A 21,539-nucleotide genomic window follows, 5' to 3' on the forward strand; every position below is an offset into this window, starting at 1 on the left:
TAAGAGCAAAAAAAGGTCGCCCGGTTAAGGTGTAAGGACAAATTAAAAATAACAAATAGGTAATCCTTATACAATTATAAATACGACATAGGTAGGTATGTGTCTTCCTTATGTTTCAATAAAAGAACATTTATTATAACTCGTATTAAAAAGCCAGGAAACATGGAGTTCAAACCCAAAAACATATATCTACCTACCTACATATTTCGCAAATAATTAATTATTATTTGTGATTAATATTAGGAAAAAGTTATGAAGTAGGTACATATTGTTTCCGTTAAGTTACAGTTACGTTAGTTAAGTACACTTAACACATTATAGATTTTTTAAATAACCGATTTTAAATAATAGTTTATGAGGCATATTATGGCTAACTGCATCAAAATTGATGTGAAATATAATACGATTTGTTGTAGCCAATTCCTTTTTTAATAGAGTTCAGATTACAGAAGAATCATCAAAATTGGTTCACCAAATCGACAGTTATGAGACGAACCTCCTTCTTTTTTAAGTTCGGTTGAACGGTGGAATACAACAATACTATGTTCGACTCTTGCTTTCATTCAAAGTTACATATCAAGTTTTTGGGATTTTTCCACTTTGGAGAAAGATAGTAAAGCTGAAAAAATTAACAAAAAAAATATAAACGAGACTTTGGGAGTAAAACTGACTAGTTGGTTCCAAGCCAGCTCCTGCAATCTTGCGGTTTTACCACGTTTTGCGTAGCATCATTCCTAGTGCATTTTACACATTCATGTTATTCGCCTCGTGTCTCAACTATAATATAATTTGACGAAACATTCGTATAGGAGTGACAAATTCAACTTTGATTATCACCAAATTATCACTAATCGGTCGACGGTCGAAATTCCTGTCTACAAATCGGTTACAGTCGTTACACGTATTCGCGAATCACACGTAACTACATGCATGTTCGTTATTCGCCTCTCTATTCGTACAATTGTGTAAATGCACCATCACCCTAAATTGCTTCAAAAAAAGGTGGATTAATTCAATAGTTATATTTATTTATTTGTAAATAAAAATTAGAAGATCAGGTAAACGCTATAATTCATAACAACGCCCCTCGGACACTATCATCCAACGGCCAAAAAATCCCCTTCTGTAAGTAGGGTAACATTATGTTGACAAAACAAAAAAAAAATTCGACGCTCTCACACACAGCTCTCACAGATATTATATTGATGTCTGTGGACGCCTTGGACGACGACGCTCTGTCATCAATAGAAATGACCTTGGAAATGACACACTAAATAAATCTTATACATATATAAAAATGAATCGCAAAATGTGTTGGTAGGCGCATAACTCGAGAACGGCTGAACCGATTTCGATAATTCTTTTTTTATTATATTCCTTGAAGTACAAGGATGGTTCTTATGTACAGAAAACGTAAACATGTACTACGGGCGAAGCCGGGGCGGACCGCTAGTAATAAAAAAAATAATGAACTAAATAAAAATAAATAAATAATGAAAAAAATGGAATAAATCAATGAAATCATGACTTTTCACGTTTTACAAAATGATGTACTTTCCGAAATTGATCCATCCTGACTTTTGAATTATGGATGCTAGCTATAACAGTTCCTTAATTAAAATAAGAATTCAATTAATATCTTATCATTCTGAAACAAAAATTCAGTGAACTAAATTTAGTGTAGTCTATAGCGCACGTCGAAATCTGTGTTTGCCAAGAAACTATATAGCGCCTCATAGTCATTTTCTTCTTAATTTATTCAATGCCTGCAGTGCCTACAATTAATGATCTTAAAATATATCTTCATTCTACAGCAATAGCAATAATAATGATTGCTTCTAATGTAGAGAAATAAAAACAATATTTTGTAAGAATTTTTTTCTTAAAAACTTTATTAAGGACTAATTTACTAATTAACTTTCATTCAAAAAATTTTTACCAATAGCAGAAAGTTACGGAAAATAATTATACATAATCTTCTATTTATTTTCATACTATAAATCAAGAGTATAAAGAGAAGCTGATACTCTGAATCACCCCCAAAACATAAAATTTTCTTTATTATTTTTACAGATGGTAACTGTAATAAAGCTATGTCATTTTCCAGCTGTTGTTGTCGCATGTCGCTTGTCAGTGTAAAACTGTTCGGATTTCAAATTAACGGCCATGATCCAGGGTTGGTGCGGAGTATACGTTATATATAACTAAAATAAACAAAGAGAAAATAAGAAAATGATGTGTTTTAATTAAATTGAAACAATACAAAGATAATGGAGCCCTCAAAAGATGCAATTGCCGTGCGGATCACGCGTTTAAACCGATTAATAACTGGTAAAGTGACCAACGGAACTAATAAAATAAGCAAGAAAATAGATCGTGAAACTTTGTTGGATGCATTAACCGTGTTATACGAGGAATGCAATGAGGATCCCATCAAGAAAGCTGATGAGCTTGTTCGTATATTTGTGGATAAATGTAAGTGCAAGTTGTACATAGTTTTAGTTTAACTTTCACAATTATATAGAACGGAACAGCATAAGTAAGTACTAAAGATTAAGATATTAAAATGAACTTGTTTGTTTTTAGATCGTAGTGCCTTGGCAGAACTACGTAGCGTTCGTATTAGTATATCAGATTTCGAGATACTACAAACTATTGGCCGGGGACATTTCGGAGAAGTACATGTAAGTACACTTTATTTTATTTCTATATTTTAGAGCTGTTGACCCAATATTATGCTATTTAATATTCGAGTCGAAATAAGCGCAATGCTACAACATTTTAATCCTTACATAGTACAAAACAAAATCACTTTCGGCTGTATGTTTATATGCATGTGTGTATGCAGTCCATATGTATGGTTAGATCTTTAAAGCATCAGAAAAACTATTGGATTGTTTGAAAGAACTAACCAATATGGGTTCTTTCTTTCATGAAGATGTAAATTTTATATTCTATTAATGTTTTTTAAATATAGATGGTACGTGAAAAACAAACAGGAGATGTTTATGCCTTGAAAAGTGTTCGTAAAGAGCAAGCTCGTAAAAGGGTTACAGGAGCCGCAGATGAGAGAGACATTCTAGCAACTGCATCAGGACAGTGGATTCCTAAATTGCAATATGCATTTCAGGTATTATACAATTGGCTAGGCAGCCAATTAAAACATATTGTAGAAGGGCAGGTGCAGCTGCAGTGCACCTTGCTTATTAAAATAGCATCATTTATGTTCATGTAATAAGTAGTTTATGAAATATTTTCTATTTTTATATGGTATCTATAAATAATACTCGGTTTCCTGTTTTTTTTTTTAACTTTATTAAGTATTATTATATTAATTTGCATGATTTGACTAATAAATTTGTTTGACTGCCTTTTTAGTTAGGTGTACTTAATATTTGAAATAACCTACCTATACTGATACTTTGATAAATATTTTTAGTATCTTTTATTCATGCTCATGAATTATTATAATTTTTTTTTGTTTGCAGGACAACAGTAATCTATACCTGGTTATGGAACTATGTAATGGTGGTGACTTGGCAAGTTTTCTCTCCCGCTGTAGTCACCCACTATCAGAGAGAGATGCTGCATTCTATGTAGCTGAAGTTGCACACGCCTTGAAGGCACTGCATGGGATGGGATTTGTCCATAGGGATGTTAAACCAGCTAATATACTGATAGATAGGTATGTATCAAAGACTGCTGTAATTTATTGTTGGAAAATCTTAAGAAAAGATCCTATGTTGAGAATTATAACTATATATATATATATATATTTTATTCAATAAACTTATTATATAAACTTACTAATTATTATATTTTATTAGCCCTCCAATACTTTATCCCTTCTCATCCATATAATATTCAACTTACTCTTAATAATATTTTAATTCCTCACTATCTATTGACTCAAATTCTATTTTTTACAAAGCTTAAAAAACCTTTTTTTTAACAGATGTGGCCACATAAAACTAGGCGACTTTGGCTCTTGCGCCCGTCTCTCAGAGGGCGGGTGTGTGTCTGGAGGCACAGCTGACTATGTAGCCCCAGAGTTATTGGCCGCGGCCGATTGCGCGTCACACACACACACTGTGTGTATGCAGTACTGCCACATTACTACTGCGCTTGTGGGTTCGCTATTAACGCCTTTAGATTTATGTAGATTGTAGAACTAATTGTAGTAGATGTAGTGTAGGAGCCTTGAGAATTAATGTATGGAGTTTACTGGATATGTAGAAATTGAAGTTATTTTGAAATATTTCTAATGTCTGAAAAATGTCTGAAATATTTTTTTTTGTTTAGTTTATGGCCATGAAGTAAAGTGTATTTTGGTAGATTAGATTATAATTATTTCAAGAACATATTTTTGTAATTGATACTTAAAATGATGCTGCATGTTTGTAGTTTCGAATAGGAATGATACAATGTGAATTTGATTATGTATATTGCATTGCATGTAGAATTGACAATAAATTGATAATTGGCTCAAATATGAACATTGAATAGCAACTGGGTTAATTAGATAACAAATGGTATTCTGGAATCGTAACTAAATCTTTTGACTTATAGCTATTTTGCTTTAGTTTCATATTGTTTTCTTCATACTATGATTATTTCTTCCGCAGTCTACATGTGACTATTGGTCCTTGGGGGTCATAGCATTTGAGTTAGTTACTCTCAAACGCCCGTTTTCGTCGAGCGACGATGACTCCGTCGCGCAAGTTCTTAGCAATATACAAACGTAAGTAAGAAATATAAAAAATAAAAAAATATTCCATGATGCTGCTTGCTTTAAAATGAGCCCAGTCGATAATGAATATAGCACAAAACCTTTAATTTGTAAAGGAAAAATTGAGTTTTCTAATACCTAAAATATAAAAAAAAAATAGTTTCAGGCATGATGTTATCAAATTTATTAAATTATTTCGATACACGTGAAGATTGTTCTCTTACACTAAAATTAAGAATTTTAGGCTATTATCAACAGTAAATCTGTGTATATGTATTCACTATTAATTTCTTTGAAATAAATGTCTCTAAACCTATTAATACCAGGTACGAACGCGATCCATCTTCCGAGCCGCCATTCGATGCGTTACCAAACGGTCCGTCGAGCGCATGGCGCGGGTTGGTGTGTGGACTATTGCGCGTGCAACCGGCGAGGAGATATAACTACCTGGACACGCTGCGACACCCGGCGTTGGCGCATATTGCCTTGCACGCTGCTGCTATACGAGATCAGGTAATGTGTTCTCCATATGTTATTATTTTACTAACATTAGAAAGAAACAGCATAGGAGTTTATTGAGAAATTTTAGAAATATCAATGAAGAAGTTTGTGTCTTTAGATATTCTGAATTATGTCAATCAATTATGTTAATACACTATATTATTTGGATTAAATTGAATGTATAGACCTATTGTTTCAACTTTAGAATAAATTCGCTCATATTTCTAAAACTACCCACATTACAGAACAACATTATCATTAGATAAAAAATGATTTTATAGGGTTATTTGTAAATCTATATTCAAATTGTCTATCACAATTACAATACACAAAAAAAAATCACAAAGTTTCATACAAATTAGAACATACCCATTTTCTTAACACATGGTAGGATATTGTACTCATAGAATACAAATAAAAAAAATAAAAAATATATGTATGTTCAAACACCAGGCTCCGCCATGGGTACCAAGCGTGCGCGGGCCAGAAGACGCGCGATACTTGTCGTCTCCAGGACGAATATCTGCGCCCGCGTCCACTGCGCCCTTCCGCACGCGCCCTCCTTTTGCGGGACAGTTGCCGTTTGTTGGTGAGGACTTTTGAAATATATTTATTTATATGGTTGATATGGTTTCCACATTCCACATATTATAATATGTAATATTTTTTCATATTCTTTATTCATAATAAACAATGTCTAATGGACACTTTCTTTTTATAACACTATAATACACACATTAAACACATTCAAAAGTGCTTCTAGAAGAAGTCTATTTGAATAAGTAATTGTTTGAGTTTGATATACTTAATTCAGAAGTACGAAAGATTAGACGAAGAAAATATGCGCTATTTGAAAAAGGAATTTTTAACCGGTTACATAGAAATTTTGTTTTAATAATATTCTCATAACATAATTTAGTGTTATTTTCGCTAACGTAAAGTTCTTATCTAATAAAGTTGAAATTGTTCAGTGTCGTGACTGAAATTCGGTCGTTATTTTTCAACCTTGCAAATTGTGTTTTCCGGAACAAAAATAAAAGTTAAAATTCAGTTCTGTTTTATGATTTCAACAATATATAAAAACAATAAAAAAAAAATCAAGTTTACTTTTTACTTTTTAGTCACAAAAGTATTTTAAAGGTACTTAACAAATTATTTTTTCGTATTTTATCAAATCTTTTAAATTCAGATGACTCAACAGTCAACATACAAAGGTCAGTCTAAAAAATTTGGGAAAAACGTGTTTTGTGCAATTTAGTAATAACACTGTGAAAATTATTGCAGGTACTTCATTTATGCACAAAAAATGAACCATTAATTTTAATTTGTGGAATTGGTGATTAATTTTGTGGCAATAAAATATTTATACATACTTACATGTAAATATAAAATCCAATAATTGTATTCGCGTTTATATTTGTCCCACACACTGATAATTTATTATATTAAAATAATAAGTAAAGGCTATAATTATCAGGATTCATTTTCAAAGATCTCATTAATTTAAAAAAAAATTTAAAAATAAAATTAATAAAATAAAACATGTTTTTTTATATATTAACAAACTTTGTGTATTGCTTCCATTAGGAACCGAATTCTAGATTGGTTCTAGTTGACTATAATAATATGATAGACTACATATTTTAGAATTGCAATATTAAAATACTAATATCAGATAGAGTAAAAAATGTATATTGTCCATTGTTAATGATGAATGTTCAATGCATTGTTGTATAGATTCATACAGTATACACTTCATTTGTATTTAACAATTAATGTACGACACATTTGTATAGTCTGATTGTTTTCAATATTTATCTAATATTTAAAATATAGTTACTGCTATTTCGTACATTAGTAACCAGGTTTTGTGATGTTTACGTTATTTTTAATTATAAAAGATAGCATGTTAATTTAAAATGTCTTGGTGATATTAAAATGTATTTAAAATTTGATCAATAGGATATTCATTTGTGGCACCAGAGGAGAGCGAGGAAACAATTAGTAGTTTCACAACTTCTCACGATTGTACTGCAATTGATTTGGCCACTTTTAAGTAAGTATAAAAAAATAAGTAATATAAGATGCAATAAGTCGTTTTTATTACATTTCTTTTGTTAATTATTCATCTTAAAGGAAATTCTTCTAAGTGTCGTGATAATTTCATGGATCTGATTATCTGCTCCACGTATTTTTTATCATTTTTAATCCTCTGACAAACGAGGAGAACATTAGCACTGCATTAATTTTTTTCTGTAAAAAATCATTTTTATTATATCATTAATAACTCAAAAATTTGTTAACGGCGGATTCGAATTATCCATTTTTTATCGGATTTGTTTCGGTTAACATCAGGAAAAGTAAAAACTTAAAAAAATTGAAAAATTATTTTACAAAAAACAGTTGGTGGAGCCCGAGCGAGCTTTCATAATACGTGGAAACTATAAATCAAACTATTATTCAATCAGATCAGCGGAAAAACTAGCAACCATTCGCGCTAAAGAAATCGCCTCGCTACAAAGTAAGCTAGCGGCAGCAGAGTGCGAGGCTCACGCGGCGGCGGAGCGCGCGCGGCGCGAGGCCGAGGACGAGGCGGAGCGGCAGCGGGCGCGCCTGCAGGCCGACATCACCGCGCTGGCGCTGCAGAACAAGTGAGTGGGGGGACAAAATATAAAATACTAGCTTTCCGCCCGCGGCTTCGCCCGCGTTTTCAAAGAAAAACCTGCATAGTTCCCGTTCCCGTGGGATTTCCGGGATAAAACATATCCTATGTAATCCAAGTTACTCTCTATATGTGTGCTGAATTTAATTGTAATCGATTCCGTAGTATTTGCGTGAAAGAATGAACAAACATACACACACATCCATCCTCACAAACTTTCGCATTTATAATATTAGTAGTTAGAGCGTGGGTGCCGAGTACACGTGTCAGAAGTGAAACTTCTTTGGCAACATTCAAAGATACAAAAATAGTCGCCTTACTGCATAACGTGACGGTATTGCCAAGACGTGACCTTGAAATTTTACTCTCAACGAAAATTTACCATCAATATTACCCCTTAAAATACTAGTTACTTAAATCAATCATAATGACCAAACCGCGCTAAGTGGGGTAGACTGGACTATAAGATCCCGAATCCTAAACATCAAACAAACTTTACGAACTATCCTTATTTGTTAACCAGGCGACTGGAGCGTCAACTTGAAGTGGAAAAAGAAGAGCGAATGGCACTAGAAAGGAGCAACCAAGAACTAAGCTCCGGTATCAAAGAGCGCAGCAACGCTGAGATCCGCGCTGTGAAAGCACAAGCGTCAGAACTACAGACTGAGAGAGATCTACTAAGAGAAGACATGGCTCGACTAGAAACAAGGGTGCGGGAACTGCAAGTGGAATGCACCAATGCTTTGGCGGCTGCGGAAACTGCAAGGTCGCAGCATAAACATTATAAAGTGAGTTGAAATTTTTTTAAATAATTTTTGGATTCATTAATTTACATATTACGATTTTGTTAGTCATTGTATAATCATCCAATCTTAGTACAAAGTACGATAAAGTTTATGTCTGTGAAAATATCGTGGGTAGACTAGCAGTATAAGACATTGCGAAAGTAAAAAATGTAAACGGCCCAGGGGTCATTCATTATCCCGCCTCATGAGGCATTCCGTCATGACGGAACTTATAAATTTTTTTCATTTAGGTACAAAAATTTTTGTTTGTATTTATTTATGTTGTCATAATAAAACAAGCTAATTTATTTGACTGAATTAATAAAACACCATCCTCAGGACATTGTACAAAACGTTCAAGATTTACGTCATAGGTGGCTAACAGAAATTAATGTCCGACCTATAGTGAGTTTTTTTGTGGATTGAATTACTTTTATTTCATTTAAATTATTATCATTTATTTAAGTTTATAGTTCTTAGCCATATTAAATGGTATTTTTTTAATTATATCAAATCTTTAATTAAAGTAGTTTTTGTAGTATTGTAGATTTTCGTAAATTTGAAAATTCGGTGTTAAATTTAGTTTTGGTATTTGGGTTTAGTAGTTAGTACTCTTATTTATTCTTTATAACATCATTATAATATTATGTAGGTAATGACTGGTAAGACAGTATTCATTTTTTTTTTGTAAGTTTGATTTGTTTCCAAATCCTTCATTTTTATTATAAAGAAAATGTATTGCAGTATTGTGATACAACTTTTCAAGAAAGAAAACCTCGTGTTTACATTTCCATGTACTCTATACATTAATACATAATCCAGGACTCACTAGCCAAAGAGCGAGCACTCCGTCGCCAAACGCTTAGTGGGAGCGAATCAGAAGTCGCTCGAGCGGCGGCCGCTGAAGCAAGCGCGGCGCGGGAACTACGCGCACGAACTGCTGCTGAAGAGCGACTTGCTGTGGCCAATGGGGATGTAGACGCACTGCGGGTAGAGCTGGAACGCGTCAGGGACAACTTGGTAGCTGTGCAGGTGACTATGTTGTGTTATACTAGCCATAGAGCACGCACTGCGCCGCTAAACCCTCAGTAGGAGTAAATAGGTGGTCCCCGTGACGGCTGCAGAAGCAAGCGCTGCGCGGGAACTACGTAAAGAACTGCTGCTGAAGAACGACTTGCTGTGGCCAATGGGGATGTAGACGCACTACAAAAAAGAAAAAAAAACTACGGGTACGCACAAGAGATAGCTTGGTAGCTGTGCAGGTGACTATGTTGTGTTATACTACCCAAAGGTACACAAATCAGACGTTTCAAAGTGATATACGCGCACGCACCGCAGCTAAAGAGTGGAGGGAACATGGATGCGTAGTCTATCAGACCATTCTATTAGTGAATAATGTATATTGGTTTCGCTATTTCAAAGCTAAAATTTTTCGGAAGTGATAAGATAATACGAAATAAAGCCCTTTTTAAATATATTTTATAGGACTCAGCACGCGATAAGGATCGTTTGGTTGCATCAACTAGTCAGCAGCTGCATGATGCACAAACACAACTCGCACAGGAGAAGATGAAAAATTCTTCACTGCAAGCACAAGTTCAGGTACATAGTAAAATATTACATACACTTTTCTTATGCAAGTAAAAGCCATTTTTATAGTGTAATAATTTCAACTAATTAAATCTGTAATTTTTAATGCATTCGTATATTTTTAAAAAGAGAATGAACTCTGAATGAAGTTATTTTAACTGCTAAAAAAAGTTTAACCAATTATAAAAAAAAAAATTGATTAATAATTTGATACCTGTATTAACAAAGTTATTTATGTACACACATAAATAACTTTGTTAATACTTATTGAGTTTATTAGGACCTTTTCATATTATAATTCTTGACGTAGGAACTGGAGCGCGGCTTAGCTGCAGCGGCTCAGCGCGAAGCAGCGCTTGAAGAGCAAAGTAACCGAACGGAGGTGAGACTGCAGCAGCGGCTTGAAGCGGCTGAAGCGCGGGCGGCGTGCGCGCTGCAAGACGACGCTAGGCATAAGGAGAAGGTATATTAGCAAAATACTATTTATTAAATTTGGTGGTATTTTTGAAGATGTTTTTTCTATTTTGGGAAAGGAATTAAAATTATGGGAAATTTTAATGATTTTTACATGTAAAATAAAAGGGATTTTTTTTTTCGTTTCTTTTTAAAACGACTTAGCACTGTGGGTATTCTTTGTTCTTCTTATTCATCCTCTTGAAAGATAACAACATCAAAACCACGCTCGATATTTTAATAAAAAGCAAAAATGTTTCTTAAGTAGTTAAATATTTAATTAAATTTTTAAATTTGGCACACGTCTTTCTAAGTGGCTACATAATGAGTATGGTAGATATTGATAACGCATTCTCGATGCAACTTAAGATGTCAGTGAGATACTCAAGATAATAAATATATGATAGATAACATTTTTTTGGTTAGATAGTAAGATAATACCAGTTCGTTCTTGAAACTCTGATGATATTTTTATACCGTTTTCTTGAAAGTTCATTCAATATTATTGTTTTTACTGATAATGTGAAAAATATAAATCAATAAAAATGTATTTTTTTAGTGTTCATATTATCTTGTATGTTTTAATATTGAAAAATGTTACAATATCAGATGTTTACAGCATCAGTAAGTCATTAATTTATTTTTAGAAACGAAATTATTTAAAATCAAAAATCTAAGAAAAAACTAAATAGTTTCTTAAAAACTAATCAATGTAACTGTTGATTTGTTGTTGTTCAACTTCTTTTTAATAACAATTTTTGTATTTGTGCAAATAGTATACAAATGCCCTTTCTCATAATTATATTCTTTGTGAAACTTCACCTTTACGGGAACCTTCACAAAATGATTTTAGAGAAAAAAATTAAGTTTGCTTTATTAATTTATTCCAATTATTTTTCTAAATAAATTATTATTATATGCATGTATATTGTATAAATTATAATATGCATTTTATATGTCAAGGATTGTGTTTTTTTGTCTATTTCCCTAACTTAAACATTCGTAAATTAAATCACTAATCTTAAATGGATTTTAATATTCCACAGGTCACCACACTAGAACAACTGGTTCGTCAATTGGAACGCGAAGTGAGTGCTATGGAGAATCGTGCATGCGTCAGATGCATAGCGCACGACGCAGCAACTGCTAACGCCAACAAGGTCAACAGCAACAACAGCAACAACATCAGCAGCAACAATATCAACAGCAACAATATCAACAGCAACAAAGTCAACGACAACAACAACGCTGCGACAAACACGTCGGATTCGGATATTCGGTTGGATTCAAGGAGCGATACGGAGAGTGTTGCGGATGCTCATGTCAATGTGCAAGTTACGGTGTTGAAGGAGCAATTGGAAAGGGCTGAAGCTCAGTTACAGGTAATTATAACGTGACTTGGAGTTATATTTATTGGTGTAAATTGTTGTTTGAAAGTGGATACTGTCTGTGGTGACTGTTGTGGTCATAAAAAAATATGTTTTCTATGTATGTTCTAAGTTTCAAGAAGATTATGTATGAAAGGTCTGAAAATGTTGATTTAATTTGACAATTTTTGGTATTATAAAGCCAAGATGAGTTTTTTAAGTTTTCCAGTTCTTTTGTTCCAGTTCCCAGACATATGAAGGGAAAATTGAAAAAAAACCGTTTTTACTTAGTTAGATTTATTTATAATAAAATCCTATTATTTAGGCGCGTGCCGATGAATTAGCTGCTCTGCGTCAAGAAGCAAGAAGTGCGAATCTCGCCAGGTGGCGAAAGGTAAGTTTTCTTTTTGTAATTTTAATACGATTTATATTTTTCCTGAATAAGGTATAAATTTTTTAATATCAAATAAGTTATATTTCTTCAATATGTTAATTAAGTTCGTAAAAAATAATGTAATTTTCACAGGAAAAAGAATTTAACGACCTGTCATTAGACGCTAAGGTCACAGCGCGGGATCTTAAACGTGCTGAGGAGAGAATATCGACCTTATCAGAAGGGCGTAAGGTCGCTGAGGAAAAGGCGTCGAAACTTGAGAAGGAAATAGCCACTTTGAAGCCTCAATACGAGCAAACAAAGAAAGAAATGGAGAGGTACCAGGAGCAGTTGAATAAATTGCAGAAAAATTACGATGTGCTGCAAGCTGAAGTAGACAGGTATTGTATTTAATTTTTTTTATTATTTTCTATTCAGGAACTTTCAATATAATAAATGGATGCAATGATAATAGAAAATTAAACTGTTGCACATTTTTATTTTAAAGACGAAAAGGAAGCTCAATTAAATCTTCAAATGAAGTTAATATTCTATTAAGAATTACATATTTTATAATATCAATAAAATTCAATTCCGACTTTTTTTATTAATTTATTGATTGTCTGTTATAGCGGTTAATACATTGGACTTTTATCCGATATTCTCCTGTTAAAACAAACTACGAACAAAATATGTAGATCTTATTACTTTCCCGATAAATTCTGAATTCAAATACTGTCTGAATACCCTATTCTTCAAACGTTTTTAATTAATTCATCCATACATTTAGATCTCGCAACGACATCCGCAAGCTTCGTAGCGAGGTCCAATACAGTGAAAAGCGCAGAATGCACGCGGAAGAACAAGAGGAGTTGTCGTCGCGGGAACGGGCGCAGTTGCGGGACGAACTGTCGCCGCTTAGAGCGCAGAATAATGAACTGCTGATGGTCAGTTGGAATTATATATCTTTAATGTGTATCAATAAGATCTCTGAACAATCAGAAAGAATTTCACATAAATATTATATATCACATAGGAAAAAAAATTTTGTTGGCACATAAATTGTGTTGAAAATTTTATATAGGACTAGCGGACCGCCCCGGCTTCGCCCGTGGTACATATTTTGCAATAAAAGGTAGCCTATGTTCTTTCTCAGGGTCTAAAGATTGTCTGTGCCAAATTTTATCAAAATCGGTCCAGTAGTTTATGCGTGAAAACCATACATACATACATACATACATACAAACCTTTCCTCTTTATAATATTAGTATAGATATATGTTTTTCATTTTCTGGACATGTTGCAAACTGGATGCATGAATATAGGTATCAGTTTGCCCAAAAACTTACCACGTATTCCTACAGATGAATATGAATAAACCAAATATATCTGTTAGCTCTTATTTCGTAATCTCTTAATTCCGTAGCAATAATATCATCGTTTGATTTGCCTTTACCTTACTCATGACATAATAATGGCAATGTTTATTTATTATGACACGGAGATTTTGGTCCATTGTCCACTTGTTTATAATTACTGTTTATACTTACGTATCAATTACTTTAAACAAAATTGAAATCAAACAAACATTACCTACACAAATGAATTCATCACAGATTAATTTCAATATTGATATGGGCTGTGTCAGTTTTTCCTCTCTATCTAAGGGAGATGGTTAATTTTAATAAAGTAAATATGGAGAGTACATACAATAGTTTTGTGAAGCCGGCTGTATGGCCGAAACCGAGTAGTTTGAGGATAAGAGGTCGGTGGGCGCAACGTATGAGAGTCGCGTTGGTTGGGGATTTGATGGAGGGACGGTGTCGAGCGGTTGATGCTGCTTTGGCTGCATTGCACGCACATTTAACCACTGTGAGTAAATTATATGGTGAAATGGAAACAAAGAAGGCAAAAAAGGGATATTAATCGCTTATTAGATTATAATAACGCAAATATAAATTATGTTTAAAAATCATTCAGTTTAATATGTAAATGATTACTTGTAGCGATTATATTAACTTTGTAGTAATTTTTTTTGTTGGCAGAATAACAAAGCATTGCAAGAAGCTTGTGGCTTATTGGAGGAACAGCTGACTGATCTGGAGAAACTTGCAGACATTCATGAAATGAAAAACAAAGAACTTGAGGTATGTTTTAAATCTTAATTGTAATGTATAAGTCCATTAATTTACGTTGATTCCTAACTACTTATATAAAAATTATTTAATTTATTTTATTAACGTGTAAAATTTAAGTTTTAAAGTGTAATTAATTAAGTAAAGATACACACAATAACATTGTATTTTTCGAAATAACACATTTAGAAATATACTGTCTTACCACAAAAAATTTTAGCCTTTAATTTTAATTTTTGTCGTATTTAACATAGGTAACATTAAAGTGACAGATCTCTGGTTAAAAGTTAGACTGTGTTTAAATTGTTGTGTGGTAAGACCATTAATATCTCGTGTGTGTAGGGTGAGGTGCAGCGCATGCGCAGCGAGCTAGACACGTGCCGCGGGCGCGCGGCGGAAGCGGAGCGGCTGAGCGCCGAGCGGGCGGCGAGCGCAGCGCGCGCCGCGCAGCGGGAGGACGACGCGCGAGAGCGGCTGGCTGATGCGCTTGCGCAGCTCGATTGCTTGAAGGTGAGTCGAGAAGGACATACATATTTTAGTTTTGTACTGTACTGAATAAATTTATAAAATAATTCAAGTTAGTAATGACGTATGACGGGGTATTTCCAATACAATGAAATTAACACGTAACTAGTGATTGATTAAATAAATATGAATGTTTTTATTGTCATATCGGTATGTTTCCATAAAATACCTTCACGATACGTACTCATTGCAGGGAAAAAATCATCTAAAGAGGAATTTAAGTTTTTTTGAAGTAACCCCACTTCCGCAGTACCCTCGATGATGCACTATACCTACTTACATGAATTGATGCTATAAAAGTTCTCATCAAACATGTCCACTATTTTTAAAATCTTAAAAAATTGGTTGTTTGTAAAGTAGGTTTACGATCGAGATGTTTACGTGATAACGTCTTATTGGTGGCAGCGCTCGAGATGAGACGGGAGATCGGTCCGTCTCTCTCTCGTTATACCTGCGATCGCGCTCGTGAGGTTTTGGTGTGACACAAGTTTCTGAACATGTCACCCGACTAAAACGATTTTAAAAACGTTATCACGTTAAAATTAACAATCAGATTGAAATTTTACTTTTGAATATAAATTAATTAATTAATTTTATATTTAACATCGCCAGGATCGTTTGGAGAATCGCGAGGCTCTCGTATCAGAATTAGAAGGGCGCGTGGCGAACCTAGAAAGCGAGACTGCAGCTCAAAGCGCAGCACTCGCCTCAGCGGCGCGAAGACTTCGCGATTTGCAAGAAGAGTGTTCGGCGTTACGTACGCGTGCGTTGAATGATCATTCGCTTGCGTTGCGATTGCAAGCCAGCCTAGCTGACCAACAGGTAAATTTGCTTGCTCTAATCTCGTAAACTAGCCTAACAGACGAAATTAAAATAGCCACATGTCTGCATGATTATCACAATAAAAGGAAATATGTGGAAGAAATAAAAATTGAACGTGGATTATGGCCCGTATTTCTGCAGAGGGAATATAATGTTCTGATGATTATGTGTGAAAACTAAATTAAATGAATGTAAAAATATCAAATAAGAAATGCAAAGGACATGAATGCAAAAGCAATGCAATAAAAAATGCAAAGGAAAGGATTCTTTATTCACATGTTATATATTGTTGTAATAAATTTCGATTATTAAAGTATACAGAGTGAAATGCGGAATATACTATTTTTATTCAAAAAATTTGGTTGTCAGTAAAGTCGGTTTACTGACGATAGTTGAACGTGACAAAGTCCGATTGTGCTTCTTTGTCCCTCGTTCCGCGCTCCCGCTTGCACTTCAAGCCTTACATGGAACGCCTCAGGGCGAGGTAACGCCGCATGAGTCATGTTTTTTTCGTGCGTGCAGCCGGCTCTATCGAATTATAAGACGTTGTCACGTCAAAAAAACTTATGGATACGTACATAATAATTCTAAAACAACACAGGAAGAAGCGTGTGCATCTCGTGAAGCACACGAAGCGGCGGCGGCGTGGTGGCGCACGCGGGAGACCAAAGCTGATGCTACTATACGCCAACAGGCCAAACTCATCGATTTCCTGCAGGTATCCTATTTTATAGTCTACATTCTATACCATTTATGTAATAATAAGTACCACAAAACAGTAATCGAGTAAGGTTTTCATATTATTATTTGTTTCATACCCTTATTGATTTTAACACAAATATCTTCTGTGAGATTGTATTAAAACCCTTATTGGTTTTAACACAATCTCACAGAAGATATTTGTTATGGTGACGATACTTTTTTGGATAGTGATATATTTTATAAAACTTAGGAAATGGTTTAAAATCCTTTTTTTTTTTGTTCATAGGCAAAAGTGGAAGAGGCTGGTCGAAAGAAATGTTCGTTAAGTAACAAGTTGTTTGGAAGGTCGGGTCGGCGGACAGCGGCATCGCCACCGCTACTACGAGTTAACAGGTTAAAATTTATTAATGTTATAAATGAAAAAATCTTCAAGTTAGTAAATTTACATTGAAGAATAATTTACCTGTGATATGACTTTAAGTTTATTACCTACTAGCTGCTCCGCGCGGTTTCACCCCCGTGGCTCCACCCCTGTTGGTCGTAGCGTGATCATATATAGCCTATAACCTTCCTAGATAAATGGGCTATCTAACGCCGAAAGAATTTTTCAAATCGGACCAGTAGTTCCCGAGATTAGCGCGTTCAAACAAACAAACAAACTCTTCAGCTTTATAATATTAGTATAGATTTTTGTTTTTCAGTTGAGTCAATTCATAAATACCTTTTTTAAAGTAAATCATTGTCATGTAAAAATTTACATATGTTTCACTTTCAGGGAATTACGCGAAGAAGTAGAAAGGTTGCGCGCTAAACTGTCTGCTGCTAATTTATCTAATCATAGGTAAGTTGTAAAGGCAAATTTATTATAATTATATTATTAAGAGATTGCATACTTATTTTAATAAAAAATGATTTTTTTTCAGTATTCCACCAACACCAAAGCGAGAAAGGTCTGGAAGCAAAGTGAAGAAACTGTCTAATGGGTATAGTAATCTGTATTTTGTTAATGAATAATCGTCCACCGATGCTTTAAATGTGTTTTAATTCAAATATATCTTTCCAAAATACGTAAGGCGCTGACTCCACGAGCGAGAGAATCGCGACGAGTCCGCCCTTATATCGTCGGATAATCTCCACGAACGAGCGATAATTCCGCCGCGTATCGTCGCGAGTCGTAACGGAATCGCAGCGTTTTCGCGGCGACTCGTTACGGTATCGCCACGTTTCCTTGAAGAGAACTACGAGAAGACCAGAGGCAACGCTGAAATGACACTGCGTTTGACAGCGCGCCCGCTGCGCGATCGTCGCGAGCGCGCGGCGGGCCCGTTGCTAGTCGCGGCGGGCTAGCGACGATGTAATGACGTTTCGCACGCTCATTGCCACTCGTCGCATCGCGGCGATAATATCGCCGTGTGGAGACGGTTCCATAGAGAGTGTATAGAAATACGTGGCACGACGATAATATCGCCGCGATTCTCTCGCTCGTGGAGTCAGCGCCTAAATGTTGTGCTAAACACTAATGGGTATTATTTCTACTGTTTCAGCCCCTTAAACTTCGAATTAAGCGATAATGTGCCAGAGAAGGATTCTTTATTAGTTATATGGTAAGTAAAAAAATATGGACTATTATAAAATATGCGTTAGAAGTCCTCTTATTTTCAAAAATGCAGGTATCAATACCTGTTTAACAAAAATAAGTGGACTTCTGGTAGCTGTCGTTACTGACCTCGTCGACGTCTCAAAAATCCACCCTTTATATTGCAAAAACTTATGTTTGTTATGTATTCAAATAAAAAAGTTGAAGTAAACCACCGCGCGATAATAAGTACTAAAACTAGTTTGATTTATATTATTTCATTTGATAATAATTATTTGATATTTCAGGGCCGATGGGACACGAGAGCGAATGATCGCAAAGTACAGTGACGGTGCGCTAGTGTTGAGCAACGAGCAGCGCGAACTACGGGCGCATCTACATGCTCAAGATGCTACCGACTTGCCACACAATGAAGCCAACCGGGCGTTTATGGTGAGATATTATTTACTTATGTTATGAACAGTTTTGCTTTAAAATTGTTGTAATTGATAAAAATCGTAGTAAGTGTTAAAACGACATCATTTTTTGTACTTACATTTTTTTAAGAGAAGACTGTCATTTCTTCCTTATTTACATAAAAATACCAGAGTGAGACAATTTTTATAACTAGATAGAGTATGTAGTACGATTGAGTTTCATGTTGTACTGTATTTAATAGCTTTAGTTGTATGATTCGCTCATGCAAGATATTTTTTCTATAATAACGTAAATGTAGCCCTTATTGTTTGAAGTGATAATAATTTCTTAAAAAACTTAATTCCCTCAGGTAAAACTAGAACAATCAGCGCTTGGCACTCAAACAGCGACCGTAGTATGTTCAAGCATTCCCGACCGCAGCGAGTGGCTTTCGCGTCTCGCGTCACACGCAACACGAGTAACTGGATATGTGCCTGAAACATTACTGTCGAGGGAAAAGCCGGCTGATGCGGCCTTGTATGTCGCGCCCAATGCTGTTGCTATCGGTAAGTTTATAAGATAGATAGATACGTTATTCATAGAACAAAAACGTGAATTATATGTATATCTAATACAGTAGAGAAAAAATAACAATGCCAGTGACACAAAAGTAAAACATCTCATACCCATGAGAAGATTCATTATGATGCGAATTAGGTCACTACAAAACGTATAAATTCCGATAGATAGCGCTATATTAAAAGACAAGATAACGAAATATATTAATTTTTAGATTATAGATGATGATAGATGTTATAATTTTGATTTAAACGAATGCTTTATTCAATCTGCACAGGGACTTCTTATGGAATAAACAATATCATTATTGTACAGGTTACCCCGACGGGCTGTACTCGCTCCGCGGCTCAGTATCCATAGAGTGGGAAGGCTGTCCGTCCCCCGCACTGGCGCCAGTAGCGCTACTGTCCTGCTGCGCTGGCCGAGCGTTACTACTGGCTGACGGAAGGCTGGCACACACTGGCCTGTTAGCGCTCGGCTCGGCGCTCAGGAGAGCCAATAGTCTGAAACCAGCCTTACCTGTGCGCACGCTGCGCTTGAGTGACAATACGAAGCCGCATTTGATTAAGGTATGTGTCTTAAAATACTTATTTTCGAATTGGTGATAATCAAATTTCATGGTAGATTAAAAGTATAAGCAGTTTTCCTTGGTGAATTAGAGCTATGTAAGGTATAGGTTTTTGCAACAAAAAAAAAAAAAAACCAATCGATATATGCAAATCGAACAACAAAAAAATGTTTTCTGTCTTTCAACAACTGCTGTAGTAACAAATAAAAAAATAAGTATTTGATATCAATTTGCTGTGGATAGTATAATTTTATTATTTTTACAGGCAATCTCAAGCGATGCGAGCAACACGCACGGCATCTGTGTGGCCATAGCATGCGGTCGCAAAGTGTACCTGTTGAAATTCGACGCGGCTGACGCTGAGTTCAAAGCTATTCGCTCTCTGACCGTCGATCGACCCCCCACTTCCCTCCTCCTAACACCCAAAGCCGTTTACATCGCGGGAGAGAAACCTCTCAAAGTTAATTTACCCTCAGGAGCCCTAGAAACATACGGTATGGAGGAGCCAATCGTTGCTGCAGCTGCTAAAAAGCATTCACCCCCTAAAGCAATAGTTCTTATAAAAGAAAAACCACTCGAAATCCTCCTCTGTTACGCTGAATGTGGTGTCTTTGTTGACGAAAATGGCAAACGGTCCAGAAGTGAAGATCCCAAATGGAGTTCAGCAGTGCACAGTTGGGAATATATCAGTCCATTCCTATATGCGGTGGGCGAAGATAGAGTTACCATTATTTATCTCAGTGAAGATGCATACCGAGCCCCGCCCTGCACGTGCGACACGACATCACTCGCATCAACAGCATCTGAATGTTATTCTGCCCCAGAAATATTCAATTATAAAGTTGACGAACCATATCTCTTAGGAAAAGCCCCGGGTGGAATTATAATCCGGTCGAAAACAGATTCCGGCTATGGAGTCTCTATCGTCGAAGGCATGGCGGCGTTTAAAAGTATTGGGGCGTCTCTAGAATCTTTAGCGACGTTCTCTAAAGGGTCCTCGACGGATCTAACCCAGTCACTAACAGATCTGTCGCCACAAGACGATTCTCACGAAAGCGTAGAAGTTACCACGGGATTCCTGGCCGATATCAGGAACAGAGCGAAACAATTGCGCACCAAACAGAGAAAAGAAATGCAATCTATACAGTCTTCCGATGATATAATTAAGGAGATATTGACGACGGAAGTTGGGTTGAGACGGCCGTCGACCGGCAGGCGCTCGCCGGTCATATCAGAGTTTGATTCAGATTCTGAAACTGATAGCGAAGAAGGTACTGGTTCAACCAAAAATACACAAGATGTATGCGCAGAAATATTTACAAGACAGGTTCGATTTCAATAATAATTAGTGTTTTTTATTTTATTTGATATTTTTAATGCCACTAAACATAATAATGTTCCAGTTATTGTAACACCAAACACGGATTATCCGAAGATATCAAACTATATTTAATGTGTCATAATTATTTGGATAGTTTTGGACTGAAGGAAAACCTACTGTTTGTATATTTCGATACCTCCTACTTTTTAGTCATTTAGAATAATGTTTTAATTATTACGATATTTATTTAGCTTTAACTTAATATAGACGTAAGTTGTAAGATTAATTACAAATTATTAATTAATATTAATACTTGCCTTTCGAAATTCTCGAATATATTGATATTTTTCTAACTATTGTATTATTGAGTACTGTGATTTGATGAAAAGATTATCTTATGTGCTTAGATAAGTCTTCGTTGGTATGTAAGGACG

General features: G+C 35.1%; 1 protein-coding gene across 4 annotated transcripts; it reads left to right on the top strand.

The window, feature by feature from the left end:
* Positions 1-2,132: 2,132 nt before the first annotated feature.
* On the top strand, positions 2,133-21,391 carry LOC149478883 (uncharacterized). 4 transcript variants are annotated; one of them, XM_089708350.1, is made up of 32 exons: positions 2,133-2,475; positions 2,587-2,684; positions 2,978-3,130; positions 3,489-3,685; positions 3,956-4,127; positions 4,626-4,741; positions 5,056-5,242; positions 5,684-5,819; positions 7,193-7,286; positions 7,699-7,881; positions 8,416-8,680; positions 9,500-9,683; positions 9,914-9,939; positions 10,163-10,279; positions 10,578-10,730; positions 11,767-12,102; positions 12,413-12,481; positions 12,614-12,861; positions 13,251-13,407; positions 14,506-14,607; positions 14,938-15,105; positions 15,733-15,942; positions 16,544-16,660; positions 16,931-17,037; positions 17,420-17,485; positions 17,568-17,627; positions 18,189-18,248; positions 18,529-18,673; positions 19,008-19,203; positions 19,532-19,785; positions 20,050-21,111; positions 21,188-21,391. In XM_089708350.1, the coding sequence occupies exons 1-32, from the start codon at positions 2,271-2,273 to the stop codon at positions 21,194-21,196; spliced, it is 5,652 nt and encodes a 1,883-aa protein (XP_089564476.1). In that variant the 5' UTR covers positions 2,133-2,270; the 3' UTR covers positions 21,197-21,391. The 4 variants fall into 4 exon arrangements, with proteins under 4 accessions (XP_089564476.1, XP_089564474.1, XP_089564477.1 ...); XM_089708348.1 differs by having other exon boundaries at positions 20,050-21,391; XM_089708351.1 differs by having other exon boundaries at positions 3,956-4,091; positions 20,050-21,391.
* The last annotated feature ends 148 nt before the right edge of the window (positions 21,392-21,539 follow it).

Source organism: Colias philodice, chromosome 21, assembly GCF_061535455.1.
Source record: "Colias philodice isolate Cphi_HAF_F1 chromosome 21, ilColPhil1 Martin Lab GWU primary, whole genome shotgun sequence".
In the NCBI taxonomy this organism is placed as follows: domain Eukaryota; kingdom Metazoa; phylum Arthropoda; class Insecta; order Lepidoptera; family Pieridae; genus Colias; species Colias philodice.

What these genes read in the sequence shown, in the direction of transcription:
- LOC149478883 (XM_089708349.1), top strand. Translation starts at nt 2,271, where the DNA reads ATGGAGCCCTCAAAAGATGCAATTGCCGTGCGGATCACGCGTTTAAAC. An exon ending in CACTGCAAGCACAAGTTCAG is followed by an intron (nt 10,280 to 10,577) that starts GTACATAGTAAA and finishes TTCTTGACGTAG; the next exon opens with GAACTGGAGCGCGGCTTAGC. An exon ending in ACGCTAGGCATAAGGAGAAG is followed by an intron (nt 10,731 to 11,766) that starts GTATATTAGCAA and finishes AATATTCCACAG; the next exon opens with GTCACCACACTAGAACAACT.